General features: G+C 35.6%; 1 protein-coding gene across 7 annotated transcripts in view; it reads right to left on the bottom strand.

Moving 5' to 3' along the window:
- The window catches only part of MYO3B (myosin IIIB), a 197,044-nt gene that overhangs the window by 107,275 nt on the left and 63,125 nt on the right, over positions 1-26,644 (bottom strand). For all 7 annotated transcript variants that reach the window (XM_085584410.1, XM_085584406.1, XM_085584405.1 and 4 more), the window contains 2 exons: positions 20,011-20,076; positions 8,674-8,829 (listed from right to left, as the gene is read on the bottom strand). In XM_085584410.1, coding sequence (XP_085440536.1) covers positions 8,674-8,829; positions 20,011-20,076 — 222 coding nt within the window. The remainder of the gene's footprint in view (positions 1-8,673; positions 8,830-20,010; positions 20,077-26,644) is intronic.

Raw genomic sequence — 26,644 nt, 5'->3', positions numbered from 1 at the left:
TGCAAATATTTTCCAGCACTTAACTCCTTTTCCTAAGTACATGATTAAGAGGATATTAGGAGCATAACATCACATTAGCTTCAAATCTCCTGCTGGCCTCATCAGTTTTCTACTGACCCTATGTCCTCCAGTGCATCGACAGAGTAGGAAGGAAAAATACAGGCAGTAACCTTTAATTATTTCCACAATTTTACATTAGACATACAATCTGCTTTTAAAACATATATTACAAATTCTTAAAAAGCAGAAGGAAACACTCTTAATTGGAGAAATAACTGTCAGTATATTTTCTGCATAAACAGTAGAATTGTCAGCCATTTCTTTCAATTCCCCTTCCTTTCTGGCAACATATAAAAAGTTCAAACTCTAAGCAAAAGGGAAATCAAAGATGTTATGTTATTGTCCCTAAGTTTCCAGTAATTTTCAGAAACAATCCCTGCAAGATGCAGTCTCTTCACAAAACAAAACAACTGCCATAAAGAGAGCAAATGGCCAGTCACTCAAGGTACCTAACTTTCTTATAGCATCACAGGTTGGTTTGGGTCAGAAGAGACCTGAAGAGCACCATTAGACTGATTCCAGAAATCTAGTGATGAGCACTGCCTGTTCTATGCTCTGAAGCACCCCCCTGTTACCATTTTACAGGCAGGAATAGCTGGAAGGGGCAGTTTTCTTGGATTTTGTAGGAGGAGCAAAAGGCAAGAAGCATTTCTCCCTTGAGAGAACCATTTCATGAAAAGACAGGAAGCATTCATTTGTTCTAGTGGTGGTAAAGGTACAGTTTGAAAGAAAGTAACCAGTTATAGTGATAGGAGTGCACTGTAAATAGCTATACACTCCTATATCCTGCTATCAAGGGATGGGGAAAGAAAAGCTAGATGGACCACACTGCCGTCTAGATCAAAAAGTCATTTTGCTGGCAGGTCCAACCTAAGCAACAAAGCAACACAGACCAAGAATTTTTGCCTTCATTGGGAAGCTTCTTTTCTAACCTATCTCTCCTCCACCCCTAACATCTTTAGAGCCTTCTAAGTGGCCTTTACTTTGGCCTCTTGGCGCAGTTAAGCATTTATCTTTGCAGTTTGTTTGTTTCTAGGATTCACAAAGGTACAATGGTTTCTGTATTTGGTCTTTAGATTATTGCCAATTTTAAAATTAATTCCTGAGATCGACAAGAAAAATACTCAACACAATGAGAAAGAAAAAAGGGGAAAGTGTGGTACTGCCACACAGAGATACACAGCCTATTTCCCATGCATTGCAAAGATTAATTTTGCTCCTTTACATCAAATTTCAGCGTGAAGTAATTTGTTGAAGCAAGGTCATAATAGAGACACCGACACAGCCTTAATTAGAATATAAATGCTACAGATATATAGATATATTTTACAATCTCCAGTAAAAAAACATGCACAATATTCAGAACAGGCTCACTTTTGGGGGCCACAGGAGCTTTAAGTTTTAAAAAATTATATTAAGAGGGAGAAAAAGGAGTTTTAAACTCATTTGCCTAATATTCATAAAGAAGAAGGCTGAAGAATTGCCTTAAATTACATTGTGTATAGCATCGGAGAACTATTTCTGGTTCTGTTTCTGTTATTATTTCTGAGTCCAAAGAAAATTAATGGCTGGATGCAATCAAGTTCCTTGCTGTTAATTGCTTTCAAATCTAAATGTGAGCTGGCAGAGAAGCTTGATATCTGGTAATAAGAATTACTTCCTTGGATGGACTGCTGCTGTAATCCAGCTGGTTCATGAGAAGGGGGAAGCTGCCAAGACATGGTACTGTCATTCTATCGGATGAGTTAGCCTGAATATTCCTGCCCTTCTCAAACTATTAAATGCTCTTTTTTTTTTTTTTAATATTTTCTATTTTTTTCCCCAGGCTTCTTCAAGTTTGATTCTTACTGATGTGCAGATTTGCTTTTTATCCTTCAAAATGTAAGGTTTCACAAGTGTCTGTTCCCCATTACAGAAACAAACTTCTAAATAGTGACCAGCAGTAGCACACTGACCCAGCATCATCCAAGCCCGCAAAGTTCAGTAATCTGAACTCCTTATTAATAGTCTACCTTAAACTTGCTTAAAATCATATTCATGCAAGTGTTGAAGCTTTTTCATTCTTTTAAAAACCAAACTCAGAGTTTAGTAGAATTTTTCTGATTCCTATGAAGAAGTCTATTTACAGACATGAGCATAAGATACTTCTTCTGTAGGAAAACATCCAAGAGAAGAATGAGCCATGTCTGGAGCTGGCCTCTTCAAACCTGCTGATACCTGGGAAGCTGCCACTTTGAACCATAAAACCCAAACTATTCAATGCTTGATCAACTTTAACTTTCAAACATCAAATCATTATAAAACTTTTACATTGGGAGTTAGGTTAATAACATTAGGTTATAGAGGAAATACAGAAGACTGTTCTTTCTCAACTTCAACTCCAGTGATATTTGATAGACAGAGCTAACTAAATAAATGTAGATGTCAACTGGTGATTAGCAAATATATTTATTAATTCAAAATTAATATACATTTATCTACTGCAGTTCATACAGGTGTTCCACATTATCTCCTCTGAAGGAACAGCCAAAAGACACACAGAAACCCACAATATCTAAAATTTTGAAAGACATCTTTAAAGAATATTACCAAGAGCAATATTTTTAGAATGCATTCTGTGAAAACTCTTCTTCCCTGTCTCCAGTTCTAAGCTTTTAATCAGGTATTTTCCTCTCTGATGTTCTGCTTCCCCACCACAGTAAAAAGGCAGCTAATAGATCTGTTACTACACTTTAATTTCTCCATCTCATGTGCTATTATGACATTTTTTTTTTAGATTTTCTCCTATGCATTATTCTGGATAGAGCAGTCTGTTATTTTAAGACTGAGCACAAGTAGATAATGTCTAAATTGTGGTACATTCAAATGGGAGAAGAAAAAATCAGAACATTTTAATTTCATTCCCTTTTGCTGATGGGCAGTACTTTTCAAGGCCTTCAGTTAAAGATTTAAAATTCTACAGTTTTCCAGTAGTTTACTCACAAGCCATGAAGTATTTTTTTTTTTAATGGAATAAAATGGAAAATTTACTTTTTTTTAAATAAAGTTTTCCTAAAGGACACGAGATTTTATCATCATAATCTATGCAAGGAAGATCTGGGACAATAGACAGAATACCAGGGTTCCAAATGAGTTTCCCTTTTAAATGTCTGCATGACAAGCTCTGTTATATTTTGAAACATTATCTATGGACTTAGTACAATTCCTAGCTTAAAAGGCTTTGAAAGTTTTTACATCTGTTTTTCAACTTTTTCTGAAGCAGCTGCTGGCTTTGCCAGCTTGAGATAAAGTCCTGACAAGGACAAAAATATGGGGAAAATATTTGATGTTTATAAACACCAGAGAATATACTCACTTTTTGCAGTGCATTTTGCCAGTGTAGGCAGCACAAAGAGTAATTTAAAATTTAGCAGTATTAGGAAACACACTAAATCTCTTTTGACTTTCTCCTAAAGCAGGCTGGTTATCAGCCTGTATGTTGGAATCTCTTCTACTATGAATCAAAAAAGCAACCAACCACACTAATAAGTTCAAGAGATCAAAAGGTGTATTTGGAAAGTGAGCAGCTCTCTCATAACCTCCCTTAATGGATTATCAAACACACTCAAACATCATTTAACAAAAATATAATCTCCACAAAGAAAATGTTTACTGTTAAACGAGAATTAATAATAGCCATAATTTGTAACATATCTTTGCCTAGAGCCTTCCCAAAGTGTTCCCCAGGCTCTAGTGCAGGAAGAATGAAAATAAAAATGGCTAGAGCCCCAGGCATTGTACATGTTTCTCTTCATTACAGGTTTACAGCAAACTAACAGTACAGTACAGTAAGGCTTTACAGAACAAGATTCTTGCCTCAGCAATCTGCAATCTCTTTTTCATAGGTATAATATATTAAGTAAAACTATTAATAGCCATTTCATGAGTGAAAGGAACAGAGAAATATTGAGGGCAAGTGATAGAACAGATATTACATAGCAAATCAGAGTGAGAATGAGGAACAGAACACAATCTCTACTATATTTTTGTATTAAATTCAGGAGGTGCCTAAACATTCTTGGTATTTTAATGACAAGCAATCGAATGAATCTTCACCTTGAGGAACCTATCCCTGAAATATAGCAAGTTTTTGGTAAGATTGATTTGTGCATCCTTTTTTACTTAGAGAATACATTATTAATCATACTCAGACACACTGAAGCTATCAACATTCAATTATTATTTTTGAAATAAAAACATTTTTATAGTTCTGCTTATAATTCCTGACAAATGTTTGTTTGTTCTGTTGGCACACCTTGCTGTAACGTAGATTCCGTCTCTTTTCCTCTGTTCTCCAATTTTATGCTAGATGAGGCACTAGTCTTTAGGAATGAATGGTATTTCTTGTTCTCACAATGTTACTATGCATAAGGACACTATGTGAACAACCATCTTACAGTATTTGTGCGAATAAAGAAGTGGGAAAGTAAAAAAAAAAAAAAAAAAAAAAAGAAGGAAAAATAGGAAAAAACTGAGTGAGACCCTGTGATTTTAAGAAATGCTTCCTGCCCAGAGACAGCTACATATTGATAGGAATAAGACTGCTGTGACTCCCAAGATGACCTAGAAATCAGTATCCATGTGCTAAAAAGGAATTTTCTGTTTGAATTTAGAATAGATGGGGAAGAAAAATTCAGCATGGCTAGAATGAATACATGTGAAGCAATGTTCTGATGTACTAACCTTTATTTTTCAGGGATTGAAGAACGTTTATAAAAATAGAACTAGTGGACTACTTAACACTGAATAAATTTCTTAGAATTAAACTTCATATAGTTGTTACTATGTCAAAGCTGTTAATGGAAAGTTCATTGATGCTAATTAGCAATTATGCTTTGGTATTGTTAGAAAACAAACACGGTTAACTGATAGCTTATAAAAGGTATATGGATAAGAAAGATAATACCCAGAGCTCATCTTTATACACTTGTGACATTAGACTTTCTCACCAAGTTCTTCCTCACAAGAGTATAAGACACATGCAACGCAAGAGTAGAGAGCTAATGCTGAAATGCCAAAACACAGAATTTCAATGTAAAAGATGCCAACAGATGAAAAAAAGAATCTTCTTCCTCATTACAAATGTGTAAAAAAGGGTTATTCTGGATGGGTTTTCTTAAAACAACTATTTGCATAAGGATTGAAGATATCTGCACTTCACCTATGAAAATAATTTAGGGAAAAACATAAAGAGTAGTTTCAAAGAGTATAATTTTCAATAAAAAGGCAGGATGAATTGTTAACGTTATTTTTAATTTTAAAAGTGGTCTTTCACCAGCATAAACATTTTCGTTAATAATTTTTAACCTAAAGGAAATCAGAATATAAAATTCTCTAGTAAGTTGCTTGATGGAAAAGTAACAACAGTATGTTCATCAGCACCAAACTGATGATAGCAACAAATGTGTGTTAACAGACTTCTTTGAGCTCAAGGTCAATAAAGAACCCCTTCAGTTCAGAGGTCTGAAGAAATGTACTGAAACTAAACCTAGGTATACTGCACACAAAGCTGACTAAAGAAGAATGAAAAATGAATGAAAGAAACTAAAATAAGGTGTGCTTCAGTCTGTGACTCCAGAGGCTAACCCAGATCCTACCAAAAGGGGCTAGCCTGTTTCTTTCTTTCTTTCTACTACTCTCCTGCTTATTTCTGGCCATGGGAAACTTTCCCTCCTTCACTTCAGCTGTATTGCCTGAGGCACCTCTCTGCAATCACTACCAGAGTAGAAAGTTATCTGTGTTTCTGCTGGCTTAGTTTTTTTCTCTCACTGTAGAAGTTCAAGATCAGGAGGTTTTTGACAATCCCTGAAGCTGCAATAAAAACAGCATCATGAGTTTCTTCCTGGGAGTTGAGGGAAAATGAAAGAAGCCAGTTCTCTCCTATTCACTAGCAGTGCACTGCTAGGTCAGCTCTCCATGTCTGTCCTTCACAGGCTCAAAGTGGTTAGTAGCAACTTTCAAGTCTGCAGGCTTGCTCTCAGGCACTATGACCTGAAGTGATGTACCAAAATAGGCAAAACTGGCATGGCTCCACTGGAAGGAGAATCCTATTTAAAACCCTACAGGCGCTGAGTCAGTACAGAATCAAAAGACACAAATCCAAAGCACCATCCTGGAAGATTTTCATATGAGACAAAACACCTCCTGATCAGCTGTCATCACCAGTGACTCCCTGAGGTCCCTCAAAGAAGAACTGCTGTTAACACAACTATACTGATGATTTACCAGTCTCTGGAAATGTTCAGCCTCTGCTCTTGAGAACATTTTCTTTTACTTATCTTTTAAATGATTGTTTTGTACTGTTGCTCTACTCCTAAAAATGAGAGTCTATTTTTCTTTATTTCTGAACACCAGGAAGTTAATGTACATCTCATTGTGCCTGTCATGGGCACATCAATAAACAGAAAAAACATGCACTGTATTCAATGTTGCAACAGAGAAGTTTTACCTAACAAGGATTTCAACTGGCCATATTTACTTTGAAGTGGTGACTATACATTCAGATGACTTCTACAGATCATTACAAATAAATGCCAGTAAATTTTTTATAATACCATCTGGTATTGTAAAAATACCATGTTCTTCTGCATGTCAAATTTTGTATTGAAAATTATGTTGTAGATGCATTACAGAGGTTTTAAAGGCTTTTAATGGGTAAAAATTTTTCTAGAGGGTACAATATCCCTATAATAGAGCCAAGTTTTTTACTGTTATGAGGCTATGTCAATACTCTTGGGAAAATTATAATTAGATGCTGTTAGTGGTTGTTTTTTTTGTAATAACTGTCTGGCCCACAGACAATATTTTGCAGGGATGCACTTTCACTATCTCATTAAATTTGTACCAATTTGATCAAACTTAAAATCTTTAGAATATCATAATGAACAATAAGTTGTAGGTTTCAGAGGTACACAATAAGTAGATTTTTGTCCTCACTGAGCATGCTCTCAACCCCAATCACAGTGGGCTGGTGCTTCACAGAAGAAGTAAGGATACCATAGTATAATGCTAAAACAATCAGAAATATTTTTGTTCTAAAATAAAATATTTAAGCTGGGCTAGGCAGTGACAGGACAGACAAGGAGTCAAACTCCCTTAAATGAGCACTGATTCATACTAGAGTGCTGGGAAGCAAAATCCTTCTCACAGTCCAGTCATGTCTAAGGTGCAGTAGCTTGTCTGTCACAGCATACCCAGTTAATACATAAAAAGGCTTGAGGAAAGAAATGCTGTTGTGGTCTTGGTTCTTTGTCACTCCACATTATGGAGCTCAATCCCAGAAGAATGTATTGGAATACCATGACAAATCCATTTCAGAGCTCCTCTTAGCATCATTTCACTCTGTCTATATGTGCAATCAGGTCAACAGCTGGAAAAATTGTTATACCTCTTGGGCCAGTCATGCCATAGCTGTCGGCAATGTGATCTGTGAGGTGTTATATGGGGAAGGAATCTTAGGAAACTGGATAAAGTAGTAACTTCTACTGTAATGCTGGCATAACTCCCACCACAGTGAGCATTTCCAGGTATGTTTTCCCAGAAAACAAACAAAGAAACCGACAAGAACAAACACACACACACCCTACAAAACCAAACAAACAAAAATTCACCACCCACACAAGTCATCTTCACTTTGAAACTACACTTAACAGCCATTTCCTTATTTTAACTTGTATACTCTTGTTTGGGCCTTTAGCATTTCAGCTACAGAGATTTATGGCATGCAAGTATATACATGTTTGTGACTTCTGAATCATAACATCTAATTTACTTCATCAACATTAGAAGGTGGTTATTTATAATAATGGGCCAGAGCTTATCTAACCTCTAGTATTTCACATTACAGAATGATTGCTAGGCTTGGGACAGTATGTTCATTAGCATTTAATTCTCTTTTGAAACAGTGAAATTCTGCCACCCTCTGGACAACAACTAAACTAAGACACATTTACAGTCAGCCCCAAAAGATGCCACTTCTGCTGATAAACATGCACTGCTTTTTAAGCACAGTTTAAAATTAATTACCAGGCTGAATGAAAAAATAGAAGTTACTATTAAACTATAGGCAAAACAACTACTTTCAGTACTGAACAGCCTTCTTACTAATAGGATTTAATCAAACAGCAAACTTCAAAATTTTCTGTTCTTAACTTTTTCTAGTAGTCATTTGAATGCTCACAGTTGTATTTTTAAAGATCTGTTAACAAAGTATGATACAATGTTTTGTGCCAACATTTATTTCCACAAATCAGAACATTCTGGAATTATCAATGCCCTTCCGATTGAGCGAAATGAGAACAAGTATAGAACAGAGTTCAGTGGGGAAAGAAAGGCAAAGAAAGTTGCATTATGGCTGATCAAAGTAGCTTCAAAAAGTATCAAAGGGACAACACAATTCTTACATTCACCTGGCAAACAGCACTTGTTGCTAATAGTACTGGCATTCGACACATTAATATGATCATTTGAAACAGTAAAAGTCACATTCAAAGTTTCAATTTGTGATTCCAGTATAAGTGTGGGGAAGGAGGGCTGTAGCATAGATGCTGCTACATACAGTACCTTGTACAGTACCTTATTTTGGCTGTGGAGCCCAGCTGCTGTTGTTCTTGGATGAGCTCAGCCAGCTGTTTTTGTAAAGACATATCTTTACCGTGTACTTGTTTAATAAACGGATGTTCCAAAAGATGGGTGACTGAAGGGCGCTTCTCAAAATCCTTGATTAGACACCTGTGACAGAGAAATAGGGGTCTCAGACAACTATGTTATCATTACAGCATGCATTGAGTCAACTTACTGTGTGGCTGTTCTCTTTTCACAAATTTGAATTCCTCAATATGTAACAAAACTCTTCCATACTGCAATAAATCTGGCATAAAATACTCAGCTAAATGAATGCATTCTATAATAACACTCCTATAAAGGCTAAAAATTCAAACTTATTTAATATTTCTTTTTAACTGTAACTAGATAAAAGGAAAAAAATTACATTGTATCCTATAAAAGCTGTACAGTTAATATACATAAAAATTAAGATGAATATACAATACTTAATTCACTTTCATTTTCTATCTATTCTCTGATGAGATTTTGACTACGGATTGTAGGATACAGCCTATTGAAAATCACAACTGAAACCTGTGGCACAACACTAATCAGAAGGATTTGGTACACAGCTTTGTTTTTAAAATGAATGTTACAGGAAGATATTCTATACCACAATGATGAGTGTTAGCATAAGAATTATAGAAAATTCTGCAAACCTGCATAATTCAGTCTGGAAGAGAAAGGAATCAGTCAGAATGAAATGCTAGCCACAGTACCAAAGTTCTTTCTGTGAACTAATGCAGTACAGGTGAATTAGTAATGAGTAAAAAAATACATCCTATTAAACCAGCATAAAACAAAGTACCATACTAATTTATATAATCGAGATTTAAGTTTGGAAAAGCCATCACTCAAGCTGAATTATTTTATGCATCATAAAGATGAAATAATACCATTCAAACAGAAGAATGATCCAACAGGATAAGACTGTTTTCAAGTATCCTCTAATTAATAATATTAAATCATTCTATTCCTCTTGCTCAAATAATAATGATATTGACATTATTTGAGAATGTGGAAAAAAATGTGCTGCAATTCAGTATACACCTCCCTTGTAGTATCTATAATTTTAGCAAATTATAACTCAAGACTAATTTATTTGATGAGATGCATATTACATACTTTACAATTTCCTTTCATATTTGCTGAATAAGTATCTAAGTTTGGCCTTCCATGGCCAAATAACACAAATCAAGGCTATAACTTTAGCCAAAAGTGCAGTGAAACTTGAATACCTTCTAGAATTCATATTCTAGTAATAAAAGTAACAATGTACAAAATTTAAACAACATTACAAAAAAATCATACATATTAATTGATTTCAAATACTACCAAACACATTAGCAAGTTATAAAGTTTAGCCTCACCTCAAAGACTTTACTGAAGACTAAAGTCTGGTCTTAAAATGATCCTGAAATATCTCTGAACATAACTTTAATACTTTAGGTTCTTGAAAGTCATTTTGCTAACCTCTTCTGTTTATCTAGTCCAGAAAAGATAGTCTGTAAAATGTGTTACCAGTCTTGGAATTATTTTGGTGACTTGCTATAGGCTAGAACTGTAGCCTCCTGATAGAAACACTAATGCAACACAAACTGCTTTGTCTCCATCCCTCTGAGCGCTGGGCTATAAATACCAGTCCTTCCCCTCCAGGAAAAGATCCATCATTAGCCTTGAACAGGTTCTGACAATCTCCCCTGCCCCTTTTCTTTTTTGTAATTTGGGAGTTTTAAAAGCGAATACTACACCCACACAGACAATACAATCCATGCCAATCCTGTTTAAATTCATGTTTCCTGAGAAAAAGGAAAAAAGCATTTGAAAAGAAAGACATTAATCAGGCAGACAGAAGAAAAGACAACAAAACAATAAGTGCTATGAATTATACAAATTCACAGATTTCTGGCAAGTATCTGAAGTGGAGATTTCAGTCTGAAAAGCTCATGCACTCATGATTTTTACCATTCTATCAAGAATTCCAACTTTACATTATTTATGTTTTATTGTTAATAAATAAATGTTCTTGTTAAATTTGATTTCATCTCGAGTTTTTCAGTACTATAACTGAATCCAATTGAATCTACATCATAGGATCATGGATAGTTTGTGCTGGAAGGGATCTTTCAAGGTCATGTAGTTCAAACCCCCTGCAATTCAAGGGACATGAACTATATCAAGTTGCTCAGAACCCCGTTCTACTTGACCTTGACTGTTTCCAGGCATGAGCATCTACCAACCTCCGTCAGTGTTTCACCTCAACACAAAAAGCATCCTTCTGATAGTTAGTCTGAATTCACTCTCTTTTTGTTTAAAACCGTTATCTCTTGTCCTATCACAAAAGGCACTTGCTTTTCAGATAACAATACTAGAATTTAAATGGATTATCTTCAAAAAATTACAGTTCCAGGCAGAGTATCCTGTGTTTATCACAAGTGTGAAGAACACACAAACCTTAGACCTGGTGGCATGTAGTTATTACTAAGAATTCTCTGAGCTCTGAACAATGCACCCACAAAGACACTCTACAGACAGGATACAGAAGTTGCATGAGAATTTTTCTATATACATCCTCTAGATGAGATATCAAAATGTCCAGAATGCTCCACTCATTGTGGAAGCTCAACAAGAAGAGACATTTTGGAGAAAAAAGTTCTTAGCTTCTCTCTAGCATGCCTGAAATGCGAGCTTTTTAGGTCTGGCAGATGTTTTAATGAGCAGAGGTAAATTCTGTGAAGGAGGTAGTTTTAGAGATCTTTCGGATTATTTTTGCTTCTGTGCATAATCCTGCCAATCCCCCACTGACCATTCACTTTGTGTGCATGCTTTCCATTTGCAACAATCAATGTTTATCTATTGTTTCGTCTAAATGCAACCTTCATCCTCTGGCAGTAGGATATTGCTGCAGTCTGTGCTCACATAGGATTTAGCTTGAAACACAACCAAAACTTTGTTAAATTGCAGGATGACTAAGTTAATGACACAAGACACATCAACATGATTCTGTGATCAAACTGTCTCTGTTCCAAGCTCAGACAGAGCACACCTCCTATTGTGCCAAGTTTGTGCCTGCATCAGAAGAACAGAGTCCTTTTAGAAGGTTAACGAGATGACACAACAAAGCAGAGAGCTAATAACAGCTGTGCAAGGATGAGGGAGAGCTGCTTAAATTCATGTCTGTAACTTCATGTGTGAGCACTTCAGCTTCAGGGAAAAGACTAACAGGAGAATGAACATTTCCACTGGAGTTGGTTTAATCTATCAAGTCAAATGGCAAGTTCCCAGCACTTTCTAGCAAGTTCCTAGCACTCATGTCACAAAAAACACAGCAGTAGAAAGAGCAGGCCATAGGGAATTGAAGTGTATGAGGCAAACAGCCTCCTTTGCCTCTAAACAGCGCAAGTTTTGACACAGTCACTTCTAGAAATTACCCCTTACTATGTTTCAAATGCAGAAAACAGCTTGCAGCTTAGTCACTGTAGGTATTGAGGGTTTAGTCTGTACTCAAATATTCAGCAACAATTTGGTGTCTCACCAGGCTTGCTGTGAGACAATGTAGGATGGAAAGCTGTCATGTGACACTGAAAACATAGCCCTTATGTTTCTCAGCGCATATTCCTTTGTCCTTATTCCTCTCTGTGTAGAAAAGGCCTATTGACATTCTGCTTCTACACACTGTCAGTTTATCTGTGTTGCTTCTAGTGCTACATGAATGCCTGCTGCTGCTGCTGTTCTTAGTCAACATCACCTGTAAAATAAAAATTCTTGGGCCACCACCTAAGTGCTAATGAAAAATGATGCATTAGACTGTTGGTGTCACCGCAGGTGTTCAGTAAGGTGTCATCATCCTACTGGAAGCAGTATTAACACTATAATGCTCTTCAGAAAAAAAACCAAATATAGAATATCAGATCTTAAAATGCTAAAGCCTGCACCAAGGTGAGAATTATCACGTTTTCTACTGACCTGCACTCTGACATAGAATTATAATGTGTGGAAAAGTTAACTATATGAGTGTCTGAGCTCAAACTTGCCAGTAAATTCAGGAAGAAGATGTATCTAACATATATGCCAGAAAAAAAAAGAAATCAAGAAGTAATAAACATTCAATATAAACCTTCAATAATGTCAGCATTTGAAACAGTACAGAAACAAAAAAAGCTTTTACAATTTCCCTCACCACAAAATATTCTGAAATCAGTGTGTGCATTTTAGAAGTGAGATACAAAACAAAAAACCCTATTAATGAAGGATTTGTTTCTGAGGAAAAAAGAAAACTAAAACATCTTCAGCTTCTCATCTGAGCATTCATTTAAGACCAGTTTGGACAGTTAGCTCAGGCACTGTCAAACATCAACCATACTGCAATTATTCATAAAACCAGTAAATGTGCTGCACCTGCAAAATCAGCCAAATTGTTTGGCCCGTGGAAATTAAAAAAAAAAAAAAAAGATAAAAGAAAAAGGTGGTGCATTAGTTTGAATGGAGAAAATTGACTAGCAAATCTACTACAAGATGGGTTTCAAATGAGGCATGATGAAAGAATCACATTTAGTCCACTATTTTTTGGATCTAAAATAATAGAAAGGTTAAGTAAGTAGAGATTGAAAAAGAAATAAAAATTGTATGTTTGCCTTGATAGAAGTCAATCTATTATCCAACTGGAAATTCTAGTATCTTCCATCACGCTTTCTTAGCAGAAAATTAATTCTCAGAATTCATTAGCGTCACTACATTAAACATAGGTCGCAGCCATTTGCTGCAATCTCACAGCCAGGCTCCTAAGCACCATTTCCATTCTGCCACAATTACAGGCAAAGATGAAGCATTTATTAGCAGAGGATAAGAGCAGCCTCCCATCCACACAGGCCCATCTGAGACAGCCTCTAAAAATTCACTGGCTGCTTGCACTCGGATGATAACATTGTTGGAATTGCTGGGTCTCAACAATGTAAACAGCCATTTCACAAGTAGCGAATCAGATGGCTGAAAAGGAGAGATACTTATCAGCATTCATGAGCTAATATTTACTAATGAATAAATGGAAAGAAACAGATTTCATAAGAACTGCAGAGGTGGTCTAAGTATTCTGTGTGTTCAGAAAGAGAAAAATAATTACTAACGTCACTCACTATTGCAGCCAAATCTAAATAGAGCAGCAGCAGTTCTTTCTTTCAGAAATTCTCTCTCATTTGATCTATTATGATCTATTTGACCCCAAGTACTTTCTTTAAAAAGAAAGAAATCAAGCAGCTGCAACTCTCATATCTTAGTTACATTATGATTTATTGCCAGTATTTTGGGTTTTTTTTCAATTATTACATTTTTGTAAATGCTACATTTTCTGATTATTTATCTGCTAGAAGCATATTGCCGAAAGTAATTTTGTCTCATAACCCAAATATCCAACCAGACACCAAGTTACTATTTAATATCTACATGCAAAGAAGAGGTTAATATTTGGAAGCAATTATGATTGTGTATTAGAGCTGGGGAATTCACACAACAGCCTCTGGGTGACAGTAATATAAAGTCCCTTTGCTGTTCAACTGTTAGCTAAAGTCCTCACTGCACTCCTCTGGTCCCTATCTCCCTGCCACCCCCTGCCTCATCAGGATGCTTTCACCTGCTCATCACTTGCTCCTTTACAGCTCTAGACCCTTCTCCCCTGCCCTCCACATATTTCACTCCTTACACAAGTACCTGCTGTCTAGCAGTGAGGAATCTTTCCAGGACTCTGCCATTAGGATTAAAGAACTTTCCAGGGTCTTGAACCAGGCTCTAGGTCATCCAGAGATGCTAAGATCCTCTCGTCCTAGTCCCAGAAAATAGTTACCAGACTGCTCTCAAAGATAGAGATGTTCTAGAGTGGTTCAGCTGAGGTTCTAGAGTGGAAATTTCCCAGAGGAAGAAGAGAAAGAGTAAGGTCATATCCTCCTGAAAGGAAAGATCATTCTCTCCTAAGCAGGGAGAATGAGGTGTCTAGGTTCTGAGACATTTTTTACTCCACATACTTACCTCATTACTTACATCATAAGCTTGCTTCATGATGCAAGATTAATGAAATCAAGACCATGACTCCCCCTGCTTAGAGAAACGGAAGGACAGACACTGACAAGCAGGATCATCTATGACCACACACTAGGACAGAAACTTTCAAGGAAGGAAAAATAACAATCTCTGAGATTTTTTTAGGTTAAAATGCTCAGTAACTAAGTGTTCCTTCTACCTTCGAAGCACATGTAGCTGTGGCAGGCACTGGTCAGTAACATGCACCCGAGAGGTAGAAAAGCCATTTCATTAAATACCTCTGTAATAACATGCAGGAATGTGTCTGCTTCTTTGAAACTTCCCTGCTTCCCACTTGCAGGCCTGACCAGCCCCCACTGCTGCAGGTCACTAGTTTGCAAAAGTGAACTAAAAAACTTCGACAGCTTTGCCAACAGCATTTTTGTTTTCAGTCCTAATTCAGCAGAACTCACAGGATAGAAATAACCTTCTCTTCAGGACTATATATAGCTGTCCCTTTGCAAAAAGTGCTGGGCACTAGGGATATGTGTGTAGGTTAAATAGGTCTCCTGTCTTGCATGGCACCCCATGATAAATAATAAGGATTTTACTGTTCATTCTGTTACAATCAGATATCAGGATGAAAGACTGAATTTAAGACAAAGAACTCAATTATCACATGCTTGGCATAAATTCTCATGGTCAGAATGCATTTATAACATTATTGATCTGCCTTTTGGTAGGAAATGCTGTAAATTACTAATCCTCCCTAAGAATGAGACAAATACTCAAACACTGAAATGTCACCATCACCTATTTTCTCAATAAATCTTCTTTCAGTTCGACATCAACACCATACAGTTTAATTTAGAGCACATATCTGAAACATAACAAAGATTCTATCACACTGAAATTGTAAAATTAGGTGTAATAAATACTTTTACCTCTTCTAAATCTTCAAAACTTACAGTAGGTTTCCCAGTCTTATTTGGGTTGAGTAAGCATTAAAATTTATTTTGACTCATATACATGGTTTATAGAACAAACAACAGAAACTCGATGGAGTCGCACCTCTTGCAGCTCTTTAGCATGGGCCTGACAGCTGCTCATGTTGAAATCTTTGAAATTTTAACAGTGACAACAAAAATACAATCAGAACCACTCTAGGGAGCATCTCAAAAACACCAAATAAATTTATTTATTGCATGATGGAATTTATGAATAGCCTTTCACCAGGAATGGGTCTGCTCTTTCTTTGATCTCTCCTTGAAGGCCCAGAAAAACAAAAACCTTTCAGAACCTTGTACAACTGAAGCTTTTTATTAGATACAGTATGTTTTGTATGTATAACAGATATCCTCCATTTGGTACCTATCTCACTTTTACACTACAGCATGCAGCTGATTTGAGGCAGGATTTTTACTACAAATACTGATTAGAAAGTTGAAGATAACTGTATCCATTGTATATGTCCATTCCTCTGTATAAATACATGTGTTTCATGCAATGCTCAAAAGTGGCAGAGATCTTTTGTCAGGTACTATAATTTAGTATTTCAAGTTTACCTGTAGACAGATTCTGAGAGTCTACATCAATGAATAAAATGATAAAATGTACAGATTTGCTGATAACCTTACACATCGCAATCTGTATCTTTTTGACATTTGCAAACCTCTGCCTTCACAGACACTGTGAAATTAATAAGTTATGTCAAATGGATATCATGTCCTCAGTGAAAGAAATGTAAAATATTCTTGATGTAGCATGAACCGAATGTCACTAAACAATTGCTTAGATTGTGAAAAAACTTCATCTGCATTCAGAGAAGTTAAATATAAATGGACCACTTAAAACCTCTATAATCTAGATGATCTATTAAGTGAATAACTCTGAATGTAGACTCATCAACATGAAATTCAGCTTGCTAAGCCATGTTTAAATTAAGTTCAAAAAACGAGTTTATCAGGACAAAAAATTATCTTTGTACTGTATTTGCAATGTCATTGCTAAAAGTTACATTCTGATGATAATTGTGACCATAAATCCTTAAGTTCACATTTTGACTTTATTACTTCCTGAATTTCTTAATTCTTTAATTTCCTCCAGCTCAAGAATGACTAATTAATTTGAAGAACTATAATAGCTCATCATTGGTTAAATAAATTTAAAAGGAGAATGTCTGTCTCTGGAGATACCACTACTAATTTTAATTTAAATTACCATTTTGTGATGTAATGTAAATAAAAGTTATTGCATTCCTCTGCTACAAGAACATATTAACTCTCCTATTTATCCCTCAAGATCAGTCAAGCTTTAAAGAGCCACAAAAATGATTTTTCAGTGCTGTGGTAGTTTACATGGTCTTACAGAAAAGGTAAAAATCCTATTGATATGTAGATAAAATAAAGGTAATTAATTATTTCTTACATGATGACTGGAGAGCAAAATTTTCATACACAATCACAGTAGTATAGATGAATACACATACATATAACTTTATTGACCTTATGTCAATAAAGTATGTATGTGCTGCCTGTATCTCATAGATACCAAATACAAAATTAGGCTGTTGCCAGAAATGAGAGCTGAAATTTTGTCTTTGTATTTTTAAAAACAAAATATCTAACTCAGATTCACTATCTTCATTGTAAAAATACTTATGGGAACAACACATTACAGTCTTCATCTCAAGTCAAGGTCAACAGAGCTTGGAATGGAAACATAGATTCCCCAAGCTAAAAACCATCTTGACACTCTCAGTTCAGATTTTGTAAACATTGCATTTGACTAAAATGCTGCTGCAAAATCTTAATCTCTTGGGGTAATAGTATCATAGTTAAAAATATAGACTTCATTCCTGAAAAATATATGATCACTGTTTTAGCAGCTTAAAGATTTACCAACAATGAAACTTCCAGCACAACAATGTTGTAAATCACTGTAATATGTCAGAGACCACTTATAAAAAAATGTCTCTTGAGACAATGGCATTTCAAGGGATAGCAAAATGGAGTGAAAAAAAGCTACAGTGACCAGATTTCGCGATCTTGGCATAAACAAAATTATTCCATAAACCAAACTGAAATCAAAAGCTTAGCCAAACTACATGCTCAGTTTTGGTCAGTACACAGGTCTGGCCTGCAACTTGAACAGATAAGCTTGTTATGCAAATGATGTTAGCATCAAGAAGGTGGTAGATAATGAAATTATTCAAAAGCTAACCACTCATCACAAGGGTGACAGAAACATCAGGCAAGGTCCTAACATATGGATAAAAGGCAGTATGGAATTTATACAATCACTGCTTTTAATTTATCATAACTAGGCTGTCACAAGGCAGGCATCAACAAATGCATAACTAATGCATATAAATGAGCCAATTATCAGTAATGGCTAAAAGGTTTGCAGTTGTATGATCCAATGCTTCATTATCTAAATTTTTCTAGAAAATCCACTAATGTAAATCTAAGCCTCCATAAAAACATCTTGTAACTTCTGTACTGTAACAACATTACTAACACATGCCCAAGAATAGAACAATGTCAGAGAGAATGCAATTTCAGTATTCTCTTAAAGGCAGCTATAACATTGGGTATTTATTATAATTGTTGCATTTCTCCATGTTAAGAGAACTGTGCATGAGCATATTTCCTTACTTGATTGTGCACATCACTGCAAAAATGAAAAGCAAGACTTGAGAACCTGCAAAAGTTGATGATGAGGAAGTAATTAAGCAAAAGTAAATAATAATCCATATTATTAAGAAGATATTATTTCAATATATAAAAAACTCAAAGGAGAAGATTAAAAACAAGTTTAGCTATAAAGTATTAACAACTGACTTGTTTTATGAACAGTGCATGTTGAACTAAATGACTGAACAAATGCTAAGAAATGTTTCACTGAGTTTTTTGTATCGTTGTAAAGCTCAGCAAGGACTTCTAAAAGGGGAGACAGCAAGAAAGAAAAACTTATGTAACCATGCTGAAGGTTAATGCACAATGTTCCTGACACAGGAATGTAATCTTATTTACCAGGTGCAGTGACTTTCTAAAGCACAAGTGGAATATAATCCATTAGTGCTGGTCTCCCAGAATACAGACTACAGCCTTTAAATACAATGCAACCAATGTTTTTTTATAACAGAATGAAATTTATCCACCACTTGGTGACCCTTGTACTTAAACATGAATCTGCCATAGATCCCAATGTACCCTGCTGTGTAAACAAGGACATGCATTATGGAGAATCAGAGCTTGGATCAACCTGCTCTAGAGGATGTACTTCTGCTACCTACACTGAAGAGACTGAGTTACAGTGCAGCAATAACAATAAGGTCCTTCCTCTGTAGATCAAACATTACACTGTATCTCACCTTCATGTCTCATTAAAGATCAGCATAGTAAATAACTATTTTTCACAGATTACTAATAGAATTTGCATTAGCGTTTTTATTTTCAACTTCTAAAATGGAAAGATATTACTACACAACTAGTTGAAAAAAGTATCAGTTAGGGATATTGTGCTCTATAAGTAATAAGATACACCAAGGAACAGAACAGATTCAAAATGCATATGTGCATACTTACAAACCTATCTTGAAAAGCCAGCTCTGAAAAGTGATGCTATAATAGTGCTCCCCACATTACACAATTTTGACTGTAATCAGTTTCAACGCAATACTGAAGAATACTAAAAATCACTCATAAAACTTGCAGTAAGATTTTTGAATACAATGCTAGCAGCTACTAAACTATCATCTCCTAGTGTCACTGTAAAAAGAAAAAAGTAAAGCAAAAGCATATTTTAGTTTGATGATAGCTGCATTCATCATGCTCTCCATACTATTGGTGCTCAATTAAATATATATATATATCACCTATATATATATACAACTTACTGAACCTTACTAAAGTGGTAAAAGGGCAATTATTTTCTTTCTTATCTTTCAAATTCTTATTTTAAATTGACCAGCAGTCATTTTAACTAATCCTATTTTCTCCTCAACAAAATTTCAATGGAAAACCATCAAGGAAATCAGGTATATTTTATAAGCCTGTTCCAGGTCCATCAAAATCAAGATACACTCAAATGAAGAAAATTACATAAGAAGATCAAACTGTCTGTAAACTGTAAACTGTGCTGTAAAGCTTTTGAAAAGTGAAACATGGCCTAGAGTCTATAAAAAGAAAACTGTAGTAAAAAACATGCAAAAGCAGTAACTCCATAAGAAAATCTCAGATTGGCAGACATATGTCTTGCTGAATAAGCTGTTTTTAAAAGGAAAAAAAAACTCACTGTGAAATGAAATGGTTGAATCCTCTGCACCATTTTTCAGGATGTAGCAAAGTAGGTGGAGGGTTTCTGGAAAAAAAAAAAAAAAAAGAGTTTTAAAATGATAATGTTATCAAAGATGCTCTTGGTTTCCAGGGAGAAAATGATACTTGAGAAAGTAACAGTAAAATTGTCTGTTCTTGCTGTTGCTTATTCACTGGCAGCTCTCTTTTCTTGTCCTTCTCCTTTTATGTCAATACCTTTGAAGCTGGCAGTCAGTACATCTCACAGTGTACTTCCCAACATGTCTTTCAATTCAGCTTGACTTAAAATGCAATATTAACCTAGCCATCAAACTACTTTAACCCTTTGCCCAAGATCACTTATTCTGATCAAAACTTTTAAAGTATGGATAAGAAAAACATGTAGGATTTTTAGTCTGGGTTTCAATCTCTATTCAGTTTGGATGACACTCTATACTCTGGAACTGTTAAAAAATAGATGCTATTTTTAAACTGACATCTAGCAGACAATATTTTTATATTAAATAGTAAGACAACCCTTGTAAAAATAATTTTTCAACTCTGGTACATTCCATGGTAGTTGACATAAAATTCCTTTCCCTCCTGATTTTTACTGTTACAATTTAATTACATAAACATACAAAGCAAGACCTATAGGCCATATTAAGTGAACTAAATTTTAAGAAGCTCAAATCTAGAAGGACCAATTTACAGCAGGAACTGTTCATGTTATGTTATATTGTTATGTTATCCTCCAGAGGTTTCCTCTGCATCTTAAAATATGATAAGTACTGAAGCCTAATTTAACTTTTTAAGATTAAACTTACAGAGATGTTTTATGAAAACTTAATGATTTATCTTTTGCTGCATTTGAGGGTCACATATTACTGAACTGGCAGGGAAAAACAATCACAGTAAGACTTCTTCTACAACAGAAACACACAATAATATTGTGGATTATATCACAAGCCACATAATTTATACTGTGGCCACATTACACAGAATAACACTGCTTGGAAACATCTTACAAAACAAAACGGAAAACAGCATAAGCAACATAAATAAGTGCTGATTTTCTCAGTAGTCACAAGTTTTTTCATGCATATTCATTGAAGAATGAGTTCCATTGAACAATTACTCTAAAAAATACAAGCAAATTGGTTTGAAAAAAAATAGCAATGTGGCTTTGTAATAGATGGACCATTTTGTTCATCTGCATTTTTTCAAAACAAATTCAGCCAATAAATTATATTGCAGGATGACAAGTTTGTTGAAATTATTATCTTATTAACTTTTTCTTTTGCTTCCGAAGACTAAGGGAATACACTTTATTTCATGAAGAAATACAGAATGTTTGAGATGTGTATTACTTAGCAAAGTTATTGTTACAGAAAAAAAGATATGATTGGTTATTTTAAATGACAATAACATTTCATGGCTTTCTCCCCTCTACCAGGCTCATATGTTTATGCACATCACAGAACCTGATTTTTTTTCAAGCATTAAAAAAAAAAAAAAAAAAAGAAGACAACTATTTCTAGGTATACTTCTAGGAAAAAAAATCCTGTATCAGAGAAAGGTAAACTTTAAAAATATCTTTGTCTATAATAAAAACTTTACCAGTCTTGATATCCCATATATGTGACCACTGCAAATAGCTTTAAGAAACAGCTGCTGGGGTTAGTGTATGTTTCAGTATTTATATTGCAGGAGTGGTACTTTATCAGACATTTTTGATTCTGATGAATAACCAGCTTCTATTATGCTGGGAAGTACAGTGTATTTCCTTCTAGAATTATACTAGCACTACTGAATATTTACAGTGAAGTCTTGAATTTCATTGCAAAGTAATCTGCTCTTTCAAAAGCTCAATTACTATTAATTAAATTGTCAGTTTTGTCTTTTCTATTCACAGTGTTCCAAAATGTTTCCCAGATGGTAAAAATGGTCTGACAAAAAGAATATGGTTTGGAGGCTTTGTTAACAATCTCACAAGGAACTTTCTGAAAAAAGATGCAGAGATAGTTCACATTAGTTGCAGATGTTATGATGGAAATAGGTGGGATTTCATCATGGAAGAACAGACCAGCAGAGCACATGTCATTCAGGAAATACAGCTTGTCATTTGCAGGTTAATGATTAATGGAGAAAGCCATCTTTTCAACCATACAGAACATGTTTTATCTAACGAATTACTAAACAACTAAGCTCTCACTGATAGCTACTCTCTTTGGCTAACCCCAAATCAATACAACCAAGGAAGTAGTTACTACAGATGTTATCCTGTGCTTGATAATTTTGTATTTGTTGGTAGAAGATACTATGTTATTCTTAGTGCTTTTGTAGCAAAATCATTCACCTGTGTACTTAGACAACTATAAATTGATATTTCAAGTACCCCATCTGCAAAATTAAGCTGATAAACAAAACTAGAACCTTAATTCATTAGCATCTGCAAATTACATTGGTTTCTCTTGGTGAAAAACATTACCTTAAATACAAAATAAAAAATCAGTCCATCTTTTTCTGGCATCATGTGAATGATTTCCAGAAAGAGGAATAAGACGATCAGCTTCCTACCTTCACTCTGCCCGAAACACTTGCATAGCAGAAAACACCACTGCTTCCATGGCACCTCTGGAGGAGCACTTCTGCAGTAAAGACTCTTAAGTTCTAGGGTAATAGGAAAAGGCAGAAATGCAAAGGTAACTCTGAACTTTTTTCATAAGTACACCTGGTCTTTTGCAGTTTGAAATTAATAATCCATTAAGATACCTGTAATTCATATCCTGAGTCATATTTCAGTAAAGAGAAAAGGTAAAACAACTAACATGCATCATCAGATGCTAAACCACAGAGAAACACTTGCCTGACCACTTCAGCTCAAGGATCAAACTAGGGCCATTTTGGATTCCAGACTGCGTTAATTCCATTATATGGAGTTTTGTGGCTTTTGTGTACTTGCATCAGCCAACATCATTGCATTTCACCAACACCTGACTATTTCTGCAGCACTCAAAACACATTCATAGAAAAACTGAAAACCTACCTCTTGTTAACTTGCTGACATAACTGAATCTACTTTTTTAATATAAAATTAGAACACTCTGCATGCGATCTTTCAATCATCTTTGTCACATGTACAAGAAGCTGAAGCACAATATAGTCTTATGTTCTGTTATATTTGATGGAAATGGTGAGAAGTAGATAGGAATACTATTGGGGAAAAGAGCTATAATTGGGTTTGCCTTTTGAAAATGTCCTCTTTTGATGCAAGATGAGTAATCAACCATTTATTTCCCAACTTTGTCTTTTTTCCTTTAGTTCTTTCCTAAATTCCTAATTAGTCACAGAACTACATGCTCTATTTCCTTACGCAAACACGCTGCCCTTGTGAGTAGTTTTTCTATCTTGCATTCAGTGCTTTCCACAGTCCCATTAATGCTGTTTCTCACTGGGAGTTTTGCTTCAGCAAAGAATGCAGGGTTGAGACTGTACAAGACACCCATACAGGAGAACAGTGCTCCTTCTAAGGACAAGAAGACATTAGCAAGCTTATCAAGCAAGAACTGCTGCTGAATTCTGACTGATACACAAACAGCTGTATGCTAAAAATATTTTAATCTATACAGCTTTAAGTGTTCCAATCATTCAAACTGCCTCCAAAGACACTGCCTCCAAAGTCACAGCTGGTGAGGCAAAATTGGTCATTTTACCACAGTAAGGCAAACGATGCAGTCCAGTGAGCACCACTCATCCTTTACAGGTTAAACTGTGAACCTAATTACAGATCACGGATAATAGATATTTGTTGGTAATGAGAAAATAAATATTTCCATTTATGATAAAATTTAAAAACTGAAAACACATTTACTATTTTTTAAAGTATTTCAGTAAACATATACATTTTGCCAACAGAAATCACGACAGTGCCTCCAATTACCAAACTGTAACTGATCAACCCACCACATTGTTTCTAATGAGAAATTAGCAGATGAACAACCAACACCTGTCACCATGTACGGGCTCTGACAATCGCCACCCCTCACAAGCATGCTGTGAACTATTCTTCCAGCAAACTGAAGAGACAGTTCTGTTGACAGTTTCCTAGGTTTATACACAGCTAATTTTTACATAAAAATACACTTTTCAGGTATATTTCAAAACACTAAGTGAAACAGCCAAGGAAAAAGGACAAATTCAACCATACATAATAATATTTCCTTCCAAAATAAAAATAATTATGTTTATTAAAATACATGAATAATTGACAATAAATAATACCATATAAATTCTCATACAAGTTTAAAGTCCTGCTGCTCCAGAGCAGGACTCTCCACCTTGGGTAATCCTCCAAAAATAACCAGGTAATTCTCAAAAGGGCCCAGAAGATTTCCTGGTTTGTGGCCCATTCAAATTAATAAGAGGTGTTCACTGATCTGAAAAAAAAATTCAGACCCTAAACACTCTCCTATTCATCTGTCTCCTACTATAGTCCACTGAAGTTCAACTGACTTCCATTAATATATTTCACCAAAGTCCATTCAGCAGGAAGCAGTGTAATCAGCTTTGTGAAGTTACAATAGAAACTGTAGAAACTTGCAGAAGTGGACACTCAGTACAAAATCATCCCTGTATATAGAGAGAGGCCTTTGAAGTTGCTTTTTATGTCAGTGGAAAGATATCACCAATCTGAATGCTGTTACACAGAGCCTCCATGGTTGGGAACCACAGCAGCAAGATCAGAAAGAACACAGGATTTACAGCAAAACCAGAAGCTATATTAGAAGCATGGGACTGCAGCAAAAATAGCTCCACGCCTAATGCAACTGTCTGCCAATTGAGTTGATGTAAAGGATTCCAAAGGCAATTGAACATCCTCAAAATGCCAAGAATTCTGCAAGTCTTGAAAGTATCAGGCAGGCACCAGCCTCCCTTAAGTCTTCTTAACTAGACCTGCAAGCATTGCATTCCCATGCCTATACAGACAACAAGGCATAAACTGTACCTTAAGACTGTACATACCAAACCAGAGCATATGAGACAACTGGAAAAGGTAGTAGCTACTTACAGCATCTTTCGTTTCTTAGGTCTCAGCACAATTACATTAAACTCTCTTGGGCAAGAGAAGAGACTAATGCTAAATCATAGTACTCCAACTACATATAATCATAGAATACTGAGTTCAAAGGGACCCATCAGGATCATTGAGTCCAACTCCTGGCCCTACACAGGACATCCCCAAGAATTACACCACATACCTGAAAATATTGTCTAGATGCTTCTTGAACTCTGTTAGGCTTGCTGCTGTAACCACTTCCCTGGGAACCTGTTGCACTGCTCAATCATCCTCTGGGTGAAAAACCTTTTTCTGATATCCAACCTAAACCTCCCCTGACTCAGCTTCACATAATTTTCTCTGGTCCTGTCACTGGTCATGAGAGTGAAGAGATCGGTACTTGCCCCTCCCCAACCCCCTGTTACCAATGCTGAAGGCTGCACTGTGGTCTCCCCTCAGCCTGCAGACCTCTGTCCTGGCTAGGAGATATACAAGAGACTCCCATGATGGGAGTCTCTTGTATGTCTGCATTATTTATTTGTCCCTTGATTCTTATCTAGACGCTCTCAAATGTGCCATTGCCAAGTGTAAGCTCCAAATATTCTATCCTTTCCATTATGTACAATGCCACCCCAATTCCCATCTCTTCCTACTTGCCTATTCCTCCTTAAGAGCCTGTAACCATCCAACAGAACACTCCAGTCAGAGGACTCATCCCACCAGGTTTCAATTATGCCAGTGACATCAAATCTCTAGGACTGGGCCAAAGCTTCGAGCTCTTGTTTGCTCCTTCTGCTGTGTGCACTAGTCTAGGAACATTTCAGGTGTTGTACTTTGTAGCCAACATCTTATGAAGCAGATTGAGGGATCCTATGATTACTCATTTTTTCAAGTTTTGGCACACTGTCCCATTACTCATCACTGGTATTTTCCTTTGGTATGGCTGGTATTTTCCTTTTCCCTCTTTCAAGCTACAGTTTAGTCAATGAGTTCTTGCTAGCTCTTTTCTTCCTTTTCTCCCTCCCTTTTCTCTGAGGACTTTTTCTTCTGTAAATATATAATTCAAAAGTGTTAACATATAACTTCAATAATCTCTCTTCCAAAGCCATATATCTATTCAAATAATGTGTAAGCACCTTAATTCTAGCAAGGCTATGCTGCTTTAAACCAAGACCAAAATCTACTTAGGGAAAAGAATTGGTTAAATCCAAGTAGAACACAAGACATTGCTGCCTCATTACTGAAAGAAAAATATTCTTCTTGCTTAAGTATTTTACTATCTTTTAATTACAGAAACAGAATTATCTGATACTGCCTCTTAACTGGAATTTTCCATAGGCTATACACAGTTAGAGAAGTCTGGACTTAATCCAATAGCATATGAGGAATTTATATTGAATGGAAAGTTAAACAGACTGCAGGATTCTAATTACCTGGAAAGGTCAGGGGTAGTAATGCATTTTTTTGCCTTTGGGTTTTTGGTGGGGTTTTTTTGTTTGCTTTTGTTTGTTTTTGGTTTTTTTGGTAATACAGGCTTCTGATCCAGTAAAAACCAAACTGGATACCTGTTTTCCCT

Source organism: Lonchura striata, chromosome 7 (assembly GCF_050655825.1).
Source record: "Lonchura striata isolate lonStrDom1 chromosome 7, ASM5065582v1, whole genome shotgun sequence".
Lineage (NCBI taxonomy): Eukaryota > Metazoa > Chordata > Aves > Passeriformes > Estrildidae > Lonchura > Lonchura striata.
This window is presented reverse-complemented; position numbering and strand designations above follow the sequence as displayed.